Source organism: Anomaloglossus baeobatrachus, chromosome 2 (assembly GCF_048569485.1).
Source record: "Anomaloglossus baeobatrachus isolate aAnoBae1 chromosome 2, aAnoBae1.hap1, whole genome shotgun sequence".
Classification (NCBI taxonomy): Eukaryota; Metazoa; Chordata; class Amphibia; order Anura; family Aromobatidae; genus Anomaloglossus; species Anomaloglossus baeobatrachus.
Window position 1 is genome coordinate 559607638 of NC_134354.1, and position 19464 is coordinate 559627101.

The 19464-nt window shown below is 47.1% G+C and overlaps 1 protein-coding gene across 4 annotated transcripts in view; it reads right to left on the bottom strand.

Moving 5' to 3' along the window:
• The window catches only part of TPP2 (tripeptidyl peptidase 2), a 252335-nt gene that overhangs the window by 196849 nt on the left and 36022 nt on the right, over positions 1–19464 (bottom strand). For all 4 annotated transcript variants that reach the window (XM_075336693.1, XM_075336691.1, XM_075336694.1 and 1 more), the window contains exons 6-7: positions 9945–10108; positions 3551–3705 (exon numbers count right to left, since the gene is read on the bottom strand). In XM_075336693.1, the coding sequence (XP_075192808.1) occupies positions 3551–3705; positions 9945–10108 (319 nt within the window). The remainder of the gene's footprint in view (positions 1–3550; positions 3706–9944; positions 10109–19464) is intronic.

The following is a 19464-nucleotide window of genomic DNA, read 5'->3' on the forward strand; positions in this document are numbered from 1 at the left end:
GTACAAAACAAAGTCACATATTAAAAAACAATGGCTAAAATATAAAAAAGGAAAGATTAGGTCATAGGCATCAGTCATCAGATACTAGGAACTACAGAGATACTTAGTACAGATCTAGATGAGTATCTCACAAGTCAGATACAAGCTGGGTGACCTCGCATCACATCCCTTAAGGCCCTGTCACAGACACAGATAAATCTGTGGCAGATCTGTGGTTGCAGTGAAATTGTGGACAATCAGTGCCAGGTTTGTGGCTGTGTACAAATGGAACAATATGTCCACGATTTCACTGCAACCACAGATCTGCCAAAGATTTATCTCTGTGTGTGACGGGGGCTTTAGTCAATTGCCCCTTGTATTTCCCCCTTGGCTTGAACCTATGGGGATACCGATTTGGGTTATTCGATCTGTTTGACATATGAGGCACTATTCTCTCAGCCATAGGTAGCAGCACTTGCTACCCAACAGAAGTTGTCTCACCAGATGCCGCCTCCCAATTGGCAAACTCCAGGCTAGCAGCTTCATCACACTGCTAGTCTGGACTGCCTGTTGCCACTGTGGCTATATGTGGCAGCTTTACATCTGCAGCATTGGGCTGAAGCTCACAGGGATAAGGCCCAGTGACTACAAGGTCCATAGAAAAGAGCTTGTAAGCACTGTGCTCATTGCGGATTTGTCAAAGCACCTTCTGATTGCTGCAGTGTAAACATATAAATCACTGCTGTCAATCTTGGCAGCGGCATTTGAAGGGTGTCAGTGAGTGATATGATGGTGAAAAACCGATGGGTATCAGTATTCGGGGCTACTGAGGGCCCACATCTACAAAAAAAAAAAAAAAAGCTGCAGTTCTCAAAATGGCGACTTTTTTTTTACAATTTCACTGCATTTTGAATTTTCCTCAAAAAAATGGTGTATTTTAAAATTACAACTCGTTCCGCCAAAAATAAGCCTTACGGCAATGTCAACAGAAATAAGTTATTACAAAAGTACAAAAATAAAACAAATTCTCGGGTAGAGACTAAAAGGAAAAAAAAAAAAAAACAAAAAAAAAAAAACTATCAGAGCGATACATACCCCTAAATATGGTGATGTCATTCTCTGAAAGATAATTGCACATTGAAAACCACAATCACAGCCAGACCTCTAAAGGAAACCCGTCAGCAGGTATTTCTACCGCAATCTAATGTCATCTAAGCAAAGTCGCTCTAAGGTAAAGTAAATCTATACTTTTGTTCGGGGGTTTTGATTTTTTTTTTTTTTTTTTTTTAGAAATCCCGGATGAATTTTAATGTTAAAAAGTCACACTATCAATATGTGAATCCACCGCTCCAAGATGTAGCATGTGCGCAAGATCTCGAGTGGAGAAGACAGGTCCCTCAGTGCCTGGAGGAGGGCAGAGAGGTAGGAGAGCTAGAACTAAAAGTACTAACATGGTTGCACTTGCAGCTCCTTAGCAGGAAATTCAACAAGGTACAGTTGAAACCAGTTTACATCCACTCTCTAAAAAGACACATCTGCATGTTTTCCTCACTAGCTGACATAAAACCAGAATAAAACGTTCCAGTTTTAGGTCAATTAGGAACCAAAATTATTTATATTTGCCAAATGCCAGATTAATGAGAGAATGTTTTAAAGCCACTATTATTAATTTCTGCAAAGTCAAAATGTTTACATACACTAAGAATACTGTGCCTTTAAACAATATGGGACAGCCCATATGATGATGTCATATCTTTGGAAACTTCTGATAGGTTTATTGGCAACATCTGAGTTAGAGACACACCTGTGGATGTATTTTATTGCACACCTGAAACACACTGCTTCTTTGTGTAGCATCATGGGAAAGTCTAAAAACATCTTGGCTGATTTCTTTTGATAGTGTGTAAACTTCTGGTTTCAACTGTATTTTTTAAGAAAGGGAAATTGCTATTCTAAACAAAAAATTATGACAACCTAACGTCCCTGTAGCTGGTTAGCCTGTGGGGACTTCTCTCAATTCACTTGTATTGAGCAAGGCCTAACACACTAAGGCCCTGTGTGCACACTAGTTTTTGCTGTGTTTTTTGGGTGCAGTTTGTGGCTCTAAAATTGCATGCATTTCCTTCCCCAGCAAAATCTATGAAAATTCAGAAATGCTGTACGCACATTGATTCTTTTTCGCCTGCAGTTTTTACTGAAGAAAAAAAAAGTAGCGTGCCACTTCTTTTCTGTGTTTTTCCCTGCATTTTTCCACTGAACATAGTGAAAAAGCGCATGGGCAAAAATATATGGGCAAAAAATGCACCTAACCGTGGCAAAACCACAGGCGTGTTTTTTGTTTGATTTTTTTTTTTTTTCTTTTAAGATTTCTTTTGCCATAGGGTGTACTTTTTGCTGAAGAAAAAAAAACAAAGAAAAAACAAAGAAACTATAGCGAGCGCACATGGCTTTATTCGGCATGTGACGTCATGCATGCAGATCCCATACCTGTAGTCTCAAACACTCGCTCTTGCAAGCAACAGCAGAGAATCCCAACAGTGGATGATAATGACTGCTGGTAGGATTCTGGAGTCACAAAATTACTGCACACTTATTAGAAGACCGGACAATACTTTTAATAAAGTTTATAATTTGGTGGAGGAAAAAAAAAAAAAAATATATAAAATACATTGCCAATAATTTTAAAAACACAAAAAAATGATTTAAAAAAGGAAAATAAAATAAAAAAAAAACCCCAAAAAACACCAAAACATTTTTTGATGATAGATTTCTTTTAAAGGACAGTGAGCCATCAGTAAAAAAGAGGATGTTATAGCTCAGCAGAGAATAGACCCCCGACTGAAAGTACATGGTGTATCCCTAAATAATCAACATGCATAGACACAAAGCAAACCAAGGGATCATGTGAGATGCCACAGACCTTTTTGATGTATAGGTTCTTGCCAATTAAGTAAGATCCGGCACTCAAACTTAGAATTTGCAAGAAAAAAAATGTATTAATTTTTTATTATTTTTTTGACAGGTGTAGTATTCTGAGAGACAATTAATATTCAATAAACGTTTCGGTCATATGTGACCTTCTTCACATTATTTCACACAGGCTGCCTGTGTCAGAGGTCTCTCCACTGATAAGCGTGCTATTCTGATATGCTGCCACTCAGGTCCTCTTCGGTATACCAAAGAGGACCTGAGTGGCAGCATATCAGAATAGCATGCTTATCAGTGGAGAGACCCCTGACACAGGCAGCCTGTGTGAAATAATGTGAAGAAGGTCACATATGACCGAAACGTTTATTGAATATTGATTGTCTCACAGAATACTACGCCTGTCAAAAAAAAAAAAAAAAAAAAAAAAAAAAAAAAATAAAAAGTTTTCTTTTTGCAAATTTTACAAGTTTGAGTGCAGGATCTTAATTGTTCATGGAGTTGGACCCTATCTGAGCACCAACTGGGTTTATAAGGAGTGCCGTATTTGTAAACAGAATTAGTTTCTTGCCAGTCACAGTACAGTAAACAAAGACCTGATCATTAAAGTAGTGCCAACATTTGATTGACAGAAAAGAATCCATACCGCTCTTATAAGCCCTGTGCCCGTCTCCATGGTGCTCAGTCTCGTGTCACCAATTTTTATTGCTAAAATCTGTGCACCGGGAGCAACCCCGTTTCTTTCCAGTTCATCAGGAAAATACCCTGCAGCAATACTGGCCACGTGTGTTCCATGAGCGCCTGTAATGCACAACAACATCTTCGTCACAGGACTCAAAATTACTTATTGCTTGATTTAACATATACATGGATACATAAGTAAAAAAAACCACTATCAGATTACACCAATTTGGATGTACATATAAATGTGTACATATAAATGTGTATATATACACACACACCATAATAATTGTATACACACACAGTACTGAAGTGTGAAATAAATGCTGCAAAGCAAGAATGCTTTAACAAACAGAAGTATTTTTAAATGCTGAATATAATGCAAAGTGAAATGTCCAAAAGTGAAATCTAAGATCAAAGCAATATTGGTATGACCTCCCTTTGTCTTTCAAACAGCATCATAACTTCTAGATACACCTGCAGATAGTTTTTGGAGGAACTCTGTAGGTAAGCAGTCTGAAACATCTTGGAGAACTAACCACAGATCTATGGAGGCAGGCTTGCCTATATTCTTCTACAGATGTAAGCTTGTGTGGCACTGTGGCGCCCCTGACCTGGTCAGGCACCACTGAGTACTGCACCCCTGCTGGGGACAGTACAAAACAGGTAATCCAGAAGGCTGACCGAGGTGTGACTACACAGGGGCATAGTGATCAGGTCTCACACATGTACCTTTGAGAGGACCCCTGGGGATCCCAGGAGGGGGCGAAGCCTCCACCTCCACCCGAGGGGTGGAGGGGGCGAAGCCTCCATCTCCACTCAAGGGGTGTGGTAGAGAGCCTGGTTGCTAGGTGACGTAGGCAAGAATAGGAGAGGAGGAGCAGTGAGCCAGTTTAGTGTGCAGCTCAGGGAAAGCAGACGTGAGGAGCAGACCCTGGGGCTGTTGCAGTCTAACAGCGTCCGCGCAGTGACTACCGACGGGGGAGAACGGTCACCTGGGAGTGCTGCCCGAAATCCACACACAGCTAAAGAGAGAGCAACGGAGTGGAAAGTAAGGAGACTGTCAGGGAGAACCAGGCCCAAACGGGTAGCAGGTCCCAGTGCAGGGATAGATTCACCTTTCCTTTGCCAAACCTGCATGAGGGGGCACTTTACACCCCCAAGACAACACCACAGAGTCCGCAGCCACGTAGCCAAAGTTAGGGCCCATAGCTCACAGGAGGGAAGCAGCCGGAGTGACCTGGTCCAGGCTACAAGCAAACGGGCCAAAAAAGAAGGGGAGAGAGGCACCAGCAACTTCCCTGGGCGACCCCAGCAGGGCTTCAAGCAGGGGTTACCCCAAAACACAACGGGCTAAGGAAGGCGAGTTGGTAGCCACCCTCATAAGTCAGCCTGAAGGACACCTGGTTCCAGCCTGGTTCATCCCAGCTACGCCCGGGTTACTCACCCTGCCACCATCAGTGAGTAAAATCCCTGAAAGACATCCTGCTTGTGCGTGTGAGTCATTCTGCGACTTGTAGTTCCACACACCTACACGGGACCCTGGGGCCTGCCTCACTCTCAGGAGGCTATTACAACTGACTGCACCTACCATCAGCCCCAGGCACCCCTAACCTGCAGTGGCGGTCCCCATTGACCGCAATTCTGAGAGTGGCGTCACGACAATCAAAATAGAAGATTTCCTACCTGTGACAAGATCCAGCCGAGTGGAGTCCCTGAAGGTAATGCACCGCTGCACCGACACCGAGCCTCGGGGCCCCACAGCACCACAAAGAATAGCTACATGTGTATTTCAATATGTATAACATGTATTGAAATACACATCTTTAATGAGATTTGGTTTTCTTTGCCGTTTACCATATACAAACATTTTCCTACACTCCTTTACTGGAGCTGTTCACCTGAGCTGATAAAGCTTGTATGTGCGCCTTAAGGTCCAGTCACACTAAGCAACTTACCAGCGATCCCAACAACGATAGGGATCGCTGGTAAGTTGCTAGGAGGTTGCTGGTGAGCTGTCACACTGCGACGCTCCAGCGATCCCACCAGCAACCTGACCTGGCAGGGATCGCTGGAGCGTGGCTACACGAGTTGCTGGTGAGCTCACCAGCAACCAGTGACCAGCCCCCAGTCTCCTAGTTACAGCACACATCAGGTTAATTAACCCGATGTGTGCTGCAGCTAAATGTGCACAGAGCAGGGAGCAGCGCACAATGCTTAGCGCTGGCTCCTTGCTCTCCTAGTTACAGCACACATCGGGTTAATTGCCTGATGTGTGCTGCAGCTAAATGTGCACAGAGCAGGGAGCAGCGCACAATGCTTAGTGCTGGCTCCTTGCTCTCCTAGTTACAGCACACATCGGGTTAATTACCTGATGTGTGCTGCAGCTACATGTGCACAGAGCTGGAGCCGGCAGCACAGGCAGTGAGAGCGGAGGAGGCTGGTATCAAAGGTAAATATCGGGTAACCAAGGACAGGGCTTCTTGGTTACCCGATGTTTACATTAGTTACCAGCCTCAGCAGAAGCTGGCTCCCTGCTCACTGCACATTAGTTGTTGCTGTCTCGCTGTCACACACAGCGATCTGTGCTTCACAGCAGGACAGCAACAACTAAAAAATGGCCCAGGACATTCAGCAACAACCAACAACCTCACAGCAGGGGCCAGGTTGTTGCTGGATGTCACACACAGCAACATCGCTAGCAACGTCACAAAAGTTGTTCGTTACCAGCGATGTTGCTAGCGATGTTGCTTAGTGTGACGGGGCCTTTAGAAGGAGAGGGAGAGGAGCTTAGGTGTGAGGTAAATTCAGAGTGGCAGTTGAAGTCTGTGTGAGGAGTGTGATATGGAGACGGTCCTGTCCTGAGGTGACTGTTGAAACCTCTGGAGAGGCCAGCTACAAATTGGAAGGGTATCAGTCCCTAGGCCACCTGAACTTTCAAGGTCAGTGGCAAACAGTCTGCTATTAGCCTTTTCATAAAGGGCAGTGAATTTGCCTAGGAGCTCAGTGACGTGATTAGTCTGGAAACTTCTAGAAGAAACTGAGTTTTCAGTCAGGATTTAAGTCACCTGCTCACTGGAAGGGATCAAAGAGTTAAAGTTTTGACACCTATTCCCAGGTAAGGAAGTAGCGGCAGGAGGCATACACTACCACCACACAGCAGAGAAAGCAAACTCTCGTTGGGGCAGGTCAGACCACCATCATTGTGAATGCTGTAAGGAATATTCCGGACTGTTCTGGAGAGCTTTAGTCAATGACGGTTTCAACCTACAAATGAAAATCATCATGTCCCGACTATAATCCTGCTAAATCCTTGGCTTTGATAAAAGTGTACCTACAAAGATGAAAGGCAAAATGGACACACCAAATCTTATTTTGACTTGCATTTTTCTTTTTTTCCATTCTCTTTATTTTATTAATTGATAAAAATAAAACTACAAACACCTGTATTTTTTAAAGCAATGTTAGGCCATATGCACACGTTGAGTATTTGGTGAGTTTCTTTAACTCAGTATTGTTAAGACAAAACCAGGAGTGGGTTATAAAAAATAAAAAAAAAAAAAAAAAAAAAAAAAAAAAAAAAAAATACAGAAGTGGTGGCTGTGTTTCTGTGTTTCTATTCTACCTTTCCTCTGATAGTTCCACTTCTGGTTTTGGCTTACAATAAGGTGGCAAAAAACTCAAATACTCATTGTGTGCACGTGGCATTACACTACATCAGTCAAACATTTGGACATTACACGGTATATACATGGGCAAGTCAAAAAAGTTCTGCACTCTGGTTATATGAAAACTTCTGATAGTTGCCCTGTCTTATCTGCGCTTTCCATATGCAGACAATATAGAGAGTCTTTGTTGTGACACAGTGTGTACAGATCGATAGAGTATCAAGTATGAGGCATGAAGAAGGAGCCAGATCCTTTTCCATGTCCACAACTCATGACAACATTCAGCGTACACATGAATGGATTATGTTGGATAGACGAGTGACTGGATTATGTGTCCTAACAGAAGCCCTACAAGGACAATGACTCCTGTCTGTTGAAGAGGTGAAGTGAACGATACATTTGTGGGTCACAGCTCAGCTTAAGCTCAGTGCGCATGATCAGAGGTGCCGACACGTCAGGTCATGCGTACTATGATGTGTCCCGACTCAGAGAGATCTAGTGCGCATGACTGGAAGTGCCAGGCATTCTTATGCGCACTGACCCCAACGCTGGCATCCTAGGCAGTGACAACAGACATATAGTAACATAGTTTTTAAGGCTGAAGGAAGACCTTATGTCCATCTAGTTCAGCCTATTTTTAGTGCCGCTGTTCTTCAGTGTTGAACCTGTGGTAGGCAAAAACCCACAGAGTAGAAGCCAATTTTCTTCATAGGGAAAAAAGAAAAAAAAATTCCCGACTCCTAAGCTGTGTCAACTACATACCTGTAATATTATGTTATTCATAACCTTCTATACTGTTGCCATCAAGAAAAGCATCCATTCCTCTGTTAAATTCAGTGAGTTGGCATCACCACTTCCCTAGGAAGAGAGTTCCAGAGCCTCACTGCTCTTACTGTGAAGAACCCTCTTCTATGCTGATGTAGAAATTTTCTTTCCTCCAAACGAAGAGAATGCCCCCTTGTTCTTGTCACAGTCCTTGGTATAAACAGATCATGGAAGCGATCTCTGTATTGCCCTCTGATATACTTGTACATATTTATTAGGTCTCCCCTAAGTCTTCTCTTTTCTATAGTAAATAGACCTAATTTTGATAACCTTTCTGGGCATTGTAATGCCCCCACTCCATTATTTTAGTTGCCCGCCTCTGAACCCTTTCAAGTTCAGTAATGTCTTTCTTGAGCACCGGCGCCTAAAATTGCACACAATACTCCAAGTGTGGTCTGACGAGTGATTTGTACAGAGGGACAATGATGTTTTCATCTCGTGCCCCCAGACCTCTTCTAATGCATCCCATCACCCTATTTGCTTTGGTGGCTGCTGCCTGACACTGGGCACTCCAATTTAGCTTCTTAATGGCTAAGATGCCCAAGTCTTTTCCATGTCTGATTTCCCCAGCAGTTTTCCATTTAGTAAGTACTTGTAGCATCTGTTTCTCCTTCCCATGTGCATAACCTTACACTTATCTGTGTTAAACCTCATTTGCCATTTTTCAGCCCAATTCTCCACTTTACTCAAATCCATCTGTAGATGCAAACTGTCCTCCTTTGTGTTAACTACCTTGCATAGTTTTGTATCATCTGCAAATACTGATATTTTACTCTGTAAGCCATCCACCAGATCATTAATAAATTAAATGGTAAGGGACCCAATACCCCAATACAGAACCCTGTGGTACCCCACTAGTAACCCTGGCCCAATCTGAGTAAGCACCATTAATAACCACTCGTTGTTTTCTATCACCAAGCCAGCTATCTACCCACCTACACACATTTTCCCCGAGCCCAAGCTTTCTCATTTTACTTATCAATCTTTTACACTTGCACACAAGTGCAAGAGTCACCGCTGAAGACGCTGGGTAATGGGCATGACCGCCAGCTTTTATCAGCAACACCGGAGAATCCTGTCAGCTTGCTTAGTGCACACTGTAAGGATACGTGCCCATGATCAGGACCCGCTGCGTCCTGGATGCGGCAGGTCAGCAAATCTCTTCCGCAGGAGGCTGCTGCTGCTTGTGACCCCGATCAGGGTGCTGCGGTCTCCTCGCTGTGTTCTCCCTACGGAGGACGCTTGGGACTTTGCAGCAAAGAATGGACATGCTTACGGGGTGAAAAGCAGGTCAGTTTTTGCTGCAGGCCGTATACGCACTGTACTGTACAAACACGCTGCATCCAAAACGCTAACACCAATCTTGGGTACGCACCCTAAGGATTCAGAAATCTGCAGACTTTCAGAGCTGGACAATTCCTCTGAAAGGAATTATCTTTTTGCTACCAAATCGGAGACCAGCATGATGTAGGGCCAGAGACCCTTATTCCAGCTAAGTGTCACTAACTGCATCGTTTGTTGTAGTTGTGAATCTCCTGCTGATTGAATCGCTTTTGTATTACTGGAGGACTAGACAACCTGCTGCCATGTACCCCTCCATATTCATGAGCACTTTCCGCTTACACACAGTGTATAAAGCATGGTGAAAGCGGACACAAATAGAGCTCATCCGAGGGCTGCAGATGATAAAATAGTGATTTTATGACAGCTGCAGCAAGTAGCTTAGTAAGTGATACACTGCTGGAATCAGGTTCTGCGCCCCTATATCAAGTTGCTCTCAGATGGGGTAATAAAACCCTTGTGAGATTTCTTTCCTCATTGAGCTTCAAGAGGTCACTATGATTAAGGAAACTGATGAGAACTTACCACCACTTGTTACAATGGAAAGCAGGTTCCCCTCATCATATATGTTTACTGAGTAATTCAGCATTTCTGTTGTACCAAACGTTGCGTACTCCTGGGCTTCTCTGTAATTTCCTAGCACAGTGCAGGTGTCAAGATCTCCAGTCTCACTGGTGTCCATGCACGCTCTGCAAGAGGGAATGGTCAATGGTGCATGCTACCATCTAAACAACCAACTACAACAATTGCATAGCATAGATCTAGCTTAGAAATTGTGCATTAATAGATGTGGTTTAACACCATTTATCCCCCCCATGGCCTTCACCTAAACTCATCTTATAGACAAGTGAATGGCACAGACGGTTGGTGGATTAACTGGGGGCACGACTTGAAGATTGAAACCAGCCCAGACATTTACAACAAAGCATATAAGTAACATACAACGTCTTCACATCCCTGTGAAAAGGGCAAGCTTTTGTTTGATGTCATATTTTTCATATAAAATTATTATATCTACAAAATAATTTCAGAACTTTTGCCTCTTGTAATGTCACCCATATAATCTGTACAACTCCACCGAGAAAAACAAAATCATTTTGGAGAGGAAACGAAAATGAAACTAAAATAATGTGGTTACATACAGTCATGGCCGAAAGACTTTGCAACTTGAAATTGTACCAGAAAATGAAGTATTTTTCCCACAAAATTATTGTAATTACACATGATCTGTGTGTATTTAGAACAGCACAACAAAAAATAAAAATAAAAAAAAAAAAAAAAAAAAAAATAAAAGAAAAGTTTACACAAAACTGCAAAAAGTTGCTGGACCAAATTATTGGCCCCCCTCAACATAATATTTGGTTGCACTCTCTGGAATAACCAAGTACAATCAATCGCTTCCTATAACCATCAACAAGCTTCTTACACCTGTCAACTGGAATTTTGGACCAATCGGCTTTTGTAAACTGCTCCAGGTCTCTCATATTTGAAGGGTGCTTTCTACAACTAGCAAATTTTAACATCTCTCCACAGGTGTTCAAATGGGATTTTGATCCGGCCTCATTACTGGCCACTTCAGAAATCTATAGTGCTTTGTTTCCATCTAATGCTGGGTGCATAATAATAATAATAATAATAATAATAATAATAAATAATTAATATTTCTATAGCGCCAACATATTCCGCAGCGCTTTACAATTTAAAGGGGACATGTACAGACAATATGAGACCATACAAAATAACAAAATTCAGATACCAGGAGGAGTGAGGGCCCTGCTCGTAAGCTTACAGTCTATAAGGAAATAAGGGAGGCACAAAAGGTAAATGGGGGAGGGAGAGAAAAGCTTGTCATATATGGTCCAGCCATCGATTTAATAGGGGATTGAAAACCAACTGCGTGGACCGGTCACCAGCCACAATTTACACAGGTACAGAGTGTAAAAAAGTACATGGAGAGTAATGGAATCAGAAGATACAGGGGACAAGAATTGGAAGTTAATTTTGTGAAGAGCAGAAAGGGATTAGATTAGATCAGGGCGGTGAGGTGATGTACTTCAAGAAGTGACTAGCCTATTACTCAAAGTTTGGGATATTTGGTTTTTGGGTGAAACTTCAAGAAGATCCTAAAATGCCCTCTAACCTTTTCAGGAGAGCTTCATGTGACCTTCTCTAATCCTTTGAGTGTACATATGCAACTGTTCAGTGTTTCAGTAGTTTTTGCATAACTTGCCGTTCTCCAGCAAGGAGAAAAATTCAGAACTGGTGTTTGTGCCATAAATCACCCAATACATTTCAGGGTTAAATTAGAATTGGTATGTAAACAATCATCCTCATCATGCTATTCACATTTTGACATCAGGAGAATAAGACGACACCTTAGAATATCTCAACTCTACCTCACCATTGTGAGGCTTCAAGCAAGAAGTTCTCAGATGGAATTGGCCACTGAGCTATGAGTGTCAGTGTGTCATCAGCAGGTTGCAACGGAGATGCAGAGAGACTGAAGAGTCACAGAAAGGCAAAGAAGTGGACTTTTAACCACATCACACACTGATGACCTTTTCATTGAGAACAATGCCCTTCGGAAATGGATGATGAATGTCACACACATCCAGGTGTATTTAATGATTTGAGAGGCACCCAAGTGTCATGTCAAATCATTCAAAACCATTTACATCAGCGTGGTTTGCGTGCTAGACTATCTGCAGTTCCTGACCATACCAATAGGCACAGGCGTCATCGTCTTGTTGGACGATGGACCAGTGGGACTCTGTCGTTCGATGAAAAAAGCCGATTAACGCGGAGCAGAAATTATGGCCGCCAATGATGATGAGAAGAGCACTATGCATCAGTCACTGTTGTCACCAGTTGGTGGTAGTACTGTTACAATGGGGGGCAGCTTTGTCTAGTTAATACAGAACTGCCCTACACTTTATGAATGGTACAGTGACAAGCCCCTGCTACTTGAATAACATCATTAACCCCGTAATTGTGCCTCTGCATGAACTACATAGGCGTAAGCAATTTTATCTTCATGGATGACAATGCTCTAGCTCAAAGAGGTTGTACCATTAAGGAACAGTAGTGATTATACCTGGCTCACTGTGTAAACCGTAGCTGCTCATAGAAAAATAGCGCATACAATAAATGAGAAAAACTCTGGCACACTGAATGAAAAATAAGAAAATAGAGGTGCTTTTGATGCTTCAAATGTATATTTATTTGTGCAAGGATCAAAACAATTTCATCCAACGTTTCGACCGCGTATTTTACGGTCTTTATCAAGGATGGAATTTATCTAAATGCAAGATGAGTGAGATAGTAGGATTTTTGTGTACTCACCGTAAAATCTCTTTCTCTGAGTCTTCATTGGGGGACACAGGACCATGGGTTATGCTGCTGTCACTAGGAGGCTGACACTAAGTAAACATAAAAAAGTTAGCTCCTCCCTAGCAGCATACACCCCGAGCCGGAGGCGGGCTCAGATCAGTTGGTGCACAAGCAGTGGGAGGAGTACCAGAATCACCATACATAAAAACAAGTTGTAACTAAAACAATGCAGCCGTGCAAACAAGAGGTCTATGAACATAAGACCGCTGAAGAATAGCAGGCAAATGCAATTGAACAACCAAAAAACCAAGCAGGGTGGGTGCTGTGTCCCCCAATGAAGACTCAGAGAAAGAGATTTTACGGTGAGTACACAAAAATCCTACTTTCTCTATCGTTTCATTGGGGGACACAGGACCATGGGACGTCCAAAAGCAGTCCCTGGGTGGGAATACCGAAAAACCCGCAGATAGGAAGAAAACAACAACCTCCCTCAGCGGGCTTGCACTATAATTGAATGCTGCCACCCTATTACAGGTGTGCAACTGCTGCCTGCAAGACCTTTCTCCCAAAACTAGCATCTGCCGATGCTTGGGTGTGAACCTGGTAGAACCTAGTAAAGGTGTGCAGGCTAGACCAGGTGGCGGCCTTGCAGACCTGGTCGGCCGACGCCTGATGCCTAATCGCCCAAGAGGCTCCCACTGCACGGGTAGAGTGCGCCCTTACCCCCCGCGGCGGAGACTTGTCCCGAATCCGATAGGCCTCTGATATGGCGGAACGAATCCATCTGGCAATTGTGGCCTTGGATGCCGATTCACCCCTCTTGGGACCAGAAAGGAGGACAAACAGACCATCTGACTTACGGAACGGCGCGGTTCTGGAGACATAAATTCTAAGTGCATGCACTAGGTCCAGGGTGTGCAAGGACCTCTCCAAGCTGTGAGAGGGGCCAGGACAGAAGGACGGAAGAACGATTTCTTCGTTAAGATGGAACGGGGAGACCACCTTTGGGAGAAAAGCGGGATCTGGCCGGAGAACCGCTTTGTCCTGGTGAAAAATGAAAAAGGGGGAACGACAAGAGAGAGCTGCCAGCTCTGACGTCCTGCGAATAGAAGTGATGGCAACGAGAAACACCACCTTCCAAGACAGGTGAGAAGGGGAAGATTCTCGCAATGGCTCGAATGGGGGGCCCTGAAGTGACCCTAGGACTAGATTAAGGTCCCACGGCTCTAGAGGCCGACGGTACGGCGGTGCCAGGTGGGCCACTCCCTGGATGAAGGTCTTAACCTGTGAACGAGCGGCCAGTGGCTTCTGAAACAGGATTGATAACGCCGATATCTGGCCCTTTAGTGTTGCGAGCGAGAGACCCGCATCTAGGCCTGACTGCAAGAATGCCAATAGGGAAGGAAGGGAGAAGGCGAGAGGAGAAGAAATATTATGCTCTTCACACCACCTGAAGAAAACCTTCCACGTGCGGTAGTAAATTTTTGATGAAGATGGCTTCCTGGCCCTAATCATTGTCTGAATCACTCTTGAGGAAAAACCAGCCTTAGCTAGAACCCAGGATTCAATGGCCAGGCCGTCAAATTTAGGACCTGTGAGTTCTGATGGAAAAGAGGTCCCTGCTGCAGGAGATCTGGACGGTCTGGAAGGCGCCACAGAGCGTCTGCGAGGAGCTGAGTTAGTTCCGCGAACCATGCTCGCCTGGGCCAGTCCGGAGCCACTAGGATGACCGGTATTCCTTCCGCCTTGATCTTCTTGAGGACCCTCGGAATTAGAGGGAGCGGAGGGAAGATGTACGGGAGACTGAACTGGCTCCATGACAGGGTGAGGGCGTCGACTCCTAAAGCCAAGCGGTCGCGGCACCGCGCTACAAATTGCGGAACCTGACAGTTGAACCGGGAGGCCATTAGGTCCACGTCCGGAACTCCCCATCTGTCGCAGATCTGGTTGAAGACTTCCTGGTTGAGGGACCATTCTCCGGAGGCGAGGCCTTCCCTGCTGAGGAAGTCCGCCGCCCAATTGTCCACGCCTGGGATGTGTACCGCTGAGATCAGGGAGTGATGACACTCGGCCCAGTGCAAAATCTTCTTGACTTCTCGCATCGCCCCGACACTTCTTGTGCCGCCTTGGTGGTTGATGTACGCCACCGCCGTCGCATTGTCCGACTGGATCCTGACCGGGCAACCCTGTACTAGGTGCCGAAACTGCTGCAAGGCTAGCCGGATGGCTCTTATCTCCAAAATGTTGATCTGGAGACAACTCTCCCTCGGTGACCATCGGCCCTGCGCTGTGTGATGCCGAAACACTGCTCCCCAGCCCTGGAGACTGGCGTCGGTGGTCACTATCTTCCAGTGGAGCAGGAGGAAGGACCTTCCTGATGCGAGGTTGCGTTGATTGAGCCACCAACGGAGGGAGTAGCGGGTCTCCGGCGAAAGATGAAACCTGCGGTCCAGAGAAAAGGGAGATCTGTCCCACTTCTTCAGCAAGGCCAGCTGGAGGGGCCGGAGATGGAACTGTGCAAAGGGAACCGCTTCCATCGCCGCCACCATACGACCGAGGACTCGCATGCCGAACCTGATGGAAACTTGGCGCTGACGCCGGAGAGCGCGGAGGCCTCGTTGTAGGGAGGACATGTTCTCCTGTGTGAGGAAAACTCGCCCTTGGATGGTATCGAATACCATGCCTAAAAAGGTGATCCGACGGGCCGGGGTCAGAGAGGACTTCTTCCGATTTATCAGCCACCCTAACCGTGAAAGGGTGTCGATCGTGACCTGAACCCCAAGACGACAGTCCTCGAAGGAAGAGCCTTTTATCAACATATCGTCCAAGTACGGGATGACCATGACACCCCTGGAATGCAGGACGGACATGGCAGCAGCCATGATCTTCATAAAGACCCTGGGTGCGGATGCGAGGCCGAAGGGAAGAGCCGTGAACTGGAAGTGATCTTCCGCTATCGCAAAGCGGAGGAACTGTTGGTGAGAGGTGGCTATCGGGACGTGAAGATAGGCGTCTTAAATATCCAGCGATGCCAGGAATTCGCCTACCTCCATGGACGCGATGACGGAGCGGAGTGACTCCATTCGAAACGGCCGAGGCCTCACCGACCTGTTTAGAAGCTTTAGGTCGAGGACGGGACGGACAGAGCCGTCCTTTTTGGGGACCACGAAAAGGTTGGCATAGAACCCCTTGAAACGCTCTGCGGGAGGGACTGGTACCACGACTCCGGCTCGGAGGAGGGAGTCTATGGAGTGAAAGAACGCGCGAGCCCGCGCGGGAGACTCAAGAGGGCGAGATAGGAAAAAACGTCTCGGTGGCTTTGCTTCGAATTCTATTTTGTAGCCTGATGTGATGATCTCTCTGACCCAGGCATCGGCGGTCAGGGGGATCCACACATGCTGAAAACGAGACAGACGCCCTCCCACAAGTCTGGCGCTGTTGCGCGCCGACCGCGAGTCACTTGGAGGAACGTCGGCGGTAACCAGAAGAGGATCTCGTGGACTGGCGGGGGCGTGAACGCCAGGCGGGATTGGTCTTGAATGACGGGGTCTTCCTGTCTCTCGGAGGAGAGCGGCTTTTCCGCGGCTGGGGATTGGAGTTGAAGCTGCGAAAGGGCCGGAAACGAACGGTGGGGCGCCGATTCTGGAAGCGCTTGGGACGCAATTGGGGGAGAGATGTACTCTTTCCTCCCGTTGCATCGGAGATCAACTGGTCCAGCCTATCTCCGAAGAGACGTTCCCCTAGGAAGGGCAGGGAAGTTAGTGACTTCTTAGAGGCCGCATCCGCGTTCCAGGATCGGAGCCAGAGGGCTCGACGGATGGCCACATTGTTGCTGGCGGCCTGGGTCGCGCAACTTGCAGACGCCAGGGCTGCATTGAGCAAGTACTCACCCGCGAGGGAAATCTGCGAGGCGATGGGAACCAGGTCCGGATTGGCAGGAATGGCACGGAGACCGCAGCGTAGCGTGTCCACCCAGGACATCAGGGCCTTCGCAACCCAAACCGAGGCAAAGGCCGGAGAGAGGGATGTGCCCGCTGCCTCGAAGGCGGAACGGGCCAACCTGTCAATAGTACGGTCCGTAGGGTCCTTAAGAGACGTACCGTTAGTGAGTGGAAGGACTGTGTGAGAAGACAGGCGGGAGATTGGGGGGGTCGACCACAGGGGAGCCTGCCCAATCCTTTCGCAGACCCTCAGGAAAGGGATAATGCAAATCGATGGACTTACCGCTGGTAAATACCCTGTCCGGCTGTTGCCTGTGGCTGCGCAGTAACTCAGCGAATTCTGGATGTCCGCTGAATGTGTTCTGGGCCCGCTTCACCCGCTTAAACGAGACCTGGGTGCTCTGGGAGGAGACGGGGTCCACCTGTACCTTCAAGGTCTGGTTTACTGCTTCTATCAGGCTATTCACCATGCGCCGAATATCAGCCGCCTGCTCTGAGTCCTGCAGGGGTGCCGCATCGGAATCATCATCGGAGCAGTCAGAAGCCTCCCTGGAGGACTGACGGTCTGGACCTGGGGATGAAGGTGAAACCTGGGAAGAGTCTGAGGACGAGACCTGGCGGGTCCGTTTCTGAGCAGCAGAGGAGGACCCTGCAACGGGGCTCACCTGCTCCGGAGGCGATTGCGCTGGGTCTGCGGGGATCTGGGCGAGCGACGGCAGCAGGCGCAGAGCTTGCGCGATGGTCCGAGAAGCCTCAGAGAGGGAATCTACGGACTGGAACAGGGACGCTAGCCAGTCGGGGGGGGCGGGACGCAGGGCCCTGCAGCATATGGCGCTGTGGCGTCTGCGGTATCAGAAGCGTCGGCCGCGGAATCCTGCGGAGGCTGCGCGTCTGTAGAACAGACGGAGCATAGTGGGGCGTCCTGACCCTGGGAAAATTTGGACTTGCAGGAGGAGCATGCAAAAAATAGTGCAAAGGGGGCCTGCTTGGATTGGGTGGGCTTAGCCTTAGGCATGGTGAAAACAGGTACTCTCCCCGGTGGCTGCTAGGAAGGAGACAGGAGAGGGTGAACTCGTCCCTAAACTCAGAGAATGCTACCTAGTGAGGGCTACTCCTTAGGAGCAGAGCTTACCCAGGTCCTGCGTGCTGCCCACCAGTCCAGAAGGGGAAGTCCAGGAGAGCTGGCCAGAAGAGTCAGAACGCCGGCGCGCTGCAGCCTCAGGGGACCAGAGACAGGCTAAAATGGCGAGGGGACGCTGGAGGAGGCTGGGGGAGGAGCAGGATTTCGGCGCGAAAAACCGGAGGATTCACAGCCCCCACCATCAGCCAGGAGGCAGAGCAGTGGGAGGATACAGAGGGAGACGACCGGCGGCCAATAGCGCTGCAGCGGGGGCGTGGCTAGGACGCAGGAGCGACTAGGCCGAGACCGGGGACTAAATTTATGGAGAGGGCCGGGGAAAAGTGCAGGAAGGTCGGTCCTACCTGCAATCGGCGGCGCCGGCCCAGCGATGGATGCGGTGCAGGCAGGGCTCCCTGACCCTGCCTGTGTACAGCGCTGCTCGTCCAGGAAGGCTCCGGGGGAGAGCATGCTGAGGCAGGGTAGTGGACATCATGATGGGGGTAGCAGCCCCCTATCAGGAGAAGGCAGCGTGACAGGGCCCCATCTATTACACACGCTGCGGAGGTTCCATCCCTGCTGTACTCCCCTGTACGCCCTTTGGGGTGATACCGCAGGGCGAATCAGGGGTGCCCACAAAACAACCTGCCCACACGCGCACCCCCGGGAGTGGTACCACGGGGACGGACGGGGGAGAGGGCCCGAAGTCTCAAGCCCCTGCGACCCTGGGGAGTGGTACCTACAGGGCTGCGGAGGATGAGTGAAGCGAATACCTGCAGAGACAAAGACGACAGGTATGAGAGTGATGAGCGGCGCCGAAATAAAAGAAAAAAGCGCAAAAACATACATGGCTGAGGGGGGCCGAGACGGCCCACATCAGCCTCCTACGACACTAAGCTAAAACTGATCTGAGCCCGCCTCCGGCTCGGGGTGTATGCTGCTAGGGAGGAGCTAACTTTTTTAGGTTTACTTAGTGTCAGCCTCCTAGTGACAGCAGCATAACCCATGGTCCTGTGTCCCCCAATAAAACGATAGAGAAAGGTGATATTTTACAATTATTCGTCACAACGAATCAATGAATGGATATGCTTGAGATCCTTATGCATCAAATTTGATAGGTAGTGGATAATGAAATCCACTTTCATAAGTGAGGCACCATGTGCGTCTGAATAAGGATATGCGGAATATTCTTGTACACTTTGTCTTAACAGACGCAATAGAAGGATAAGTAGTTCTGTAAAGGATATTCTCCTTTTTCTTAGCCTGGTATAAGTAGATAAACAACCAGATCAATGGGTGATCTAAGAGAAACACGTCTCTGAAAGGCTATGCAGAAAACCTCACAAGATACTTTTGGTTAAAGGGGAAGACAGCCAAGCTGTAGTGACACAGGTCTTGTAATTGGTGATCCAGGGTGGGGGCCCTCAGGAGAATTACATACAAGACCTATGTCACTACAAAAATTCACAAGTTTGTCCAATAAAAGTGGCGTACGTTTTGCGCCATTTTCCGAAACCCGTAGAGTTCTCATTTTTTGGGATCTATGGCTCAGTGATGGCTTATTTTTTGCGTCTCGAGCTGATGTTTCTAATGGTAGCATTTTTGCGCAGATGCTACGTTTTGATCGCCTGTTATTGCATTTTGCGTAAAACTTGCG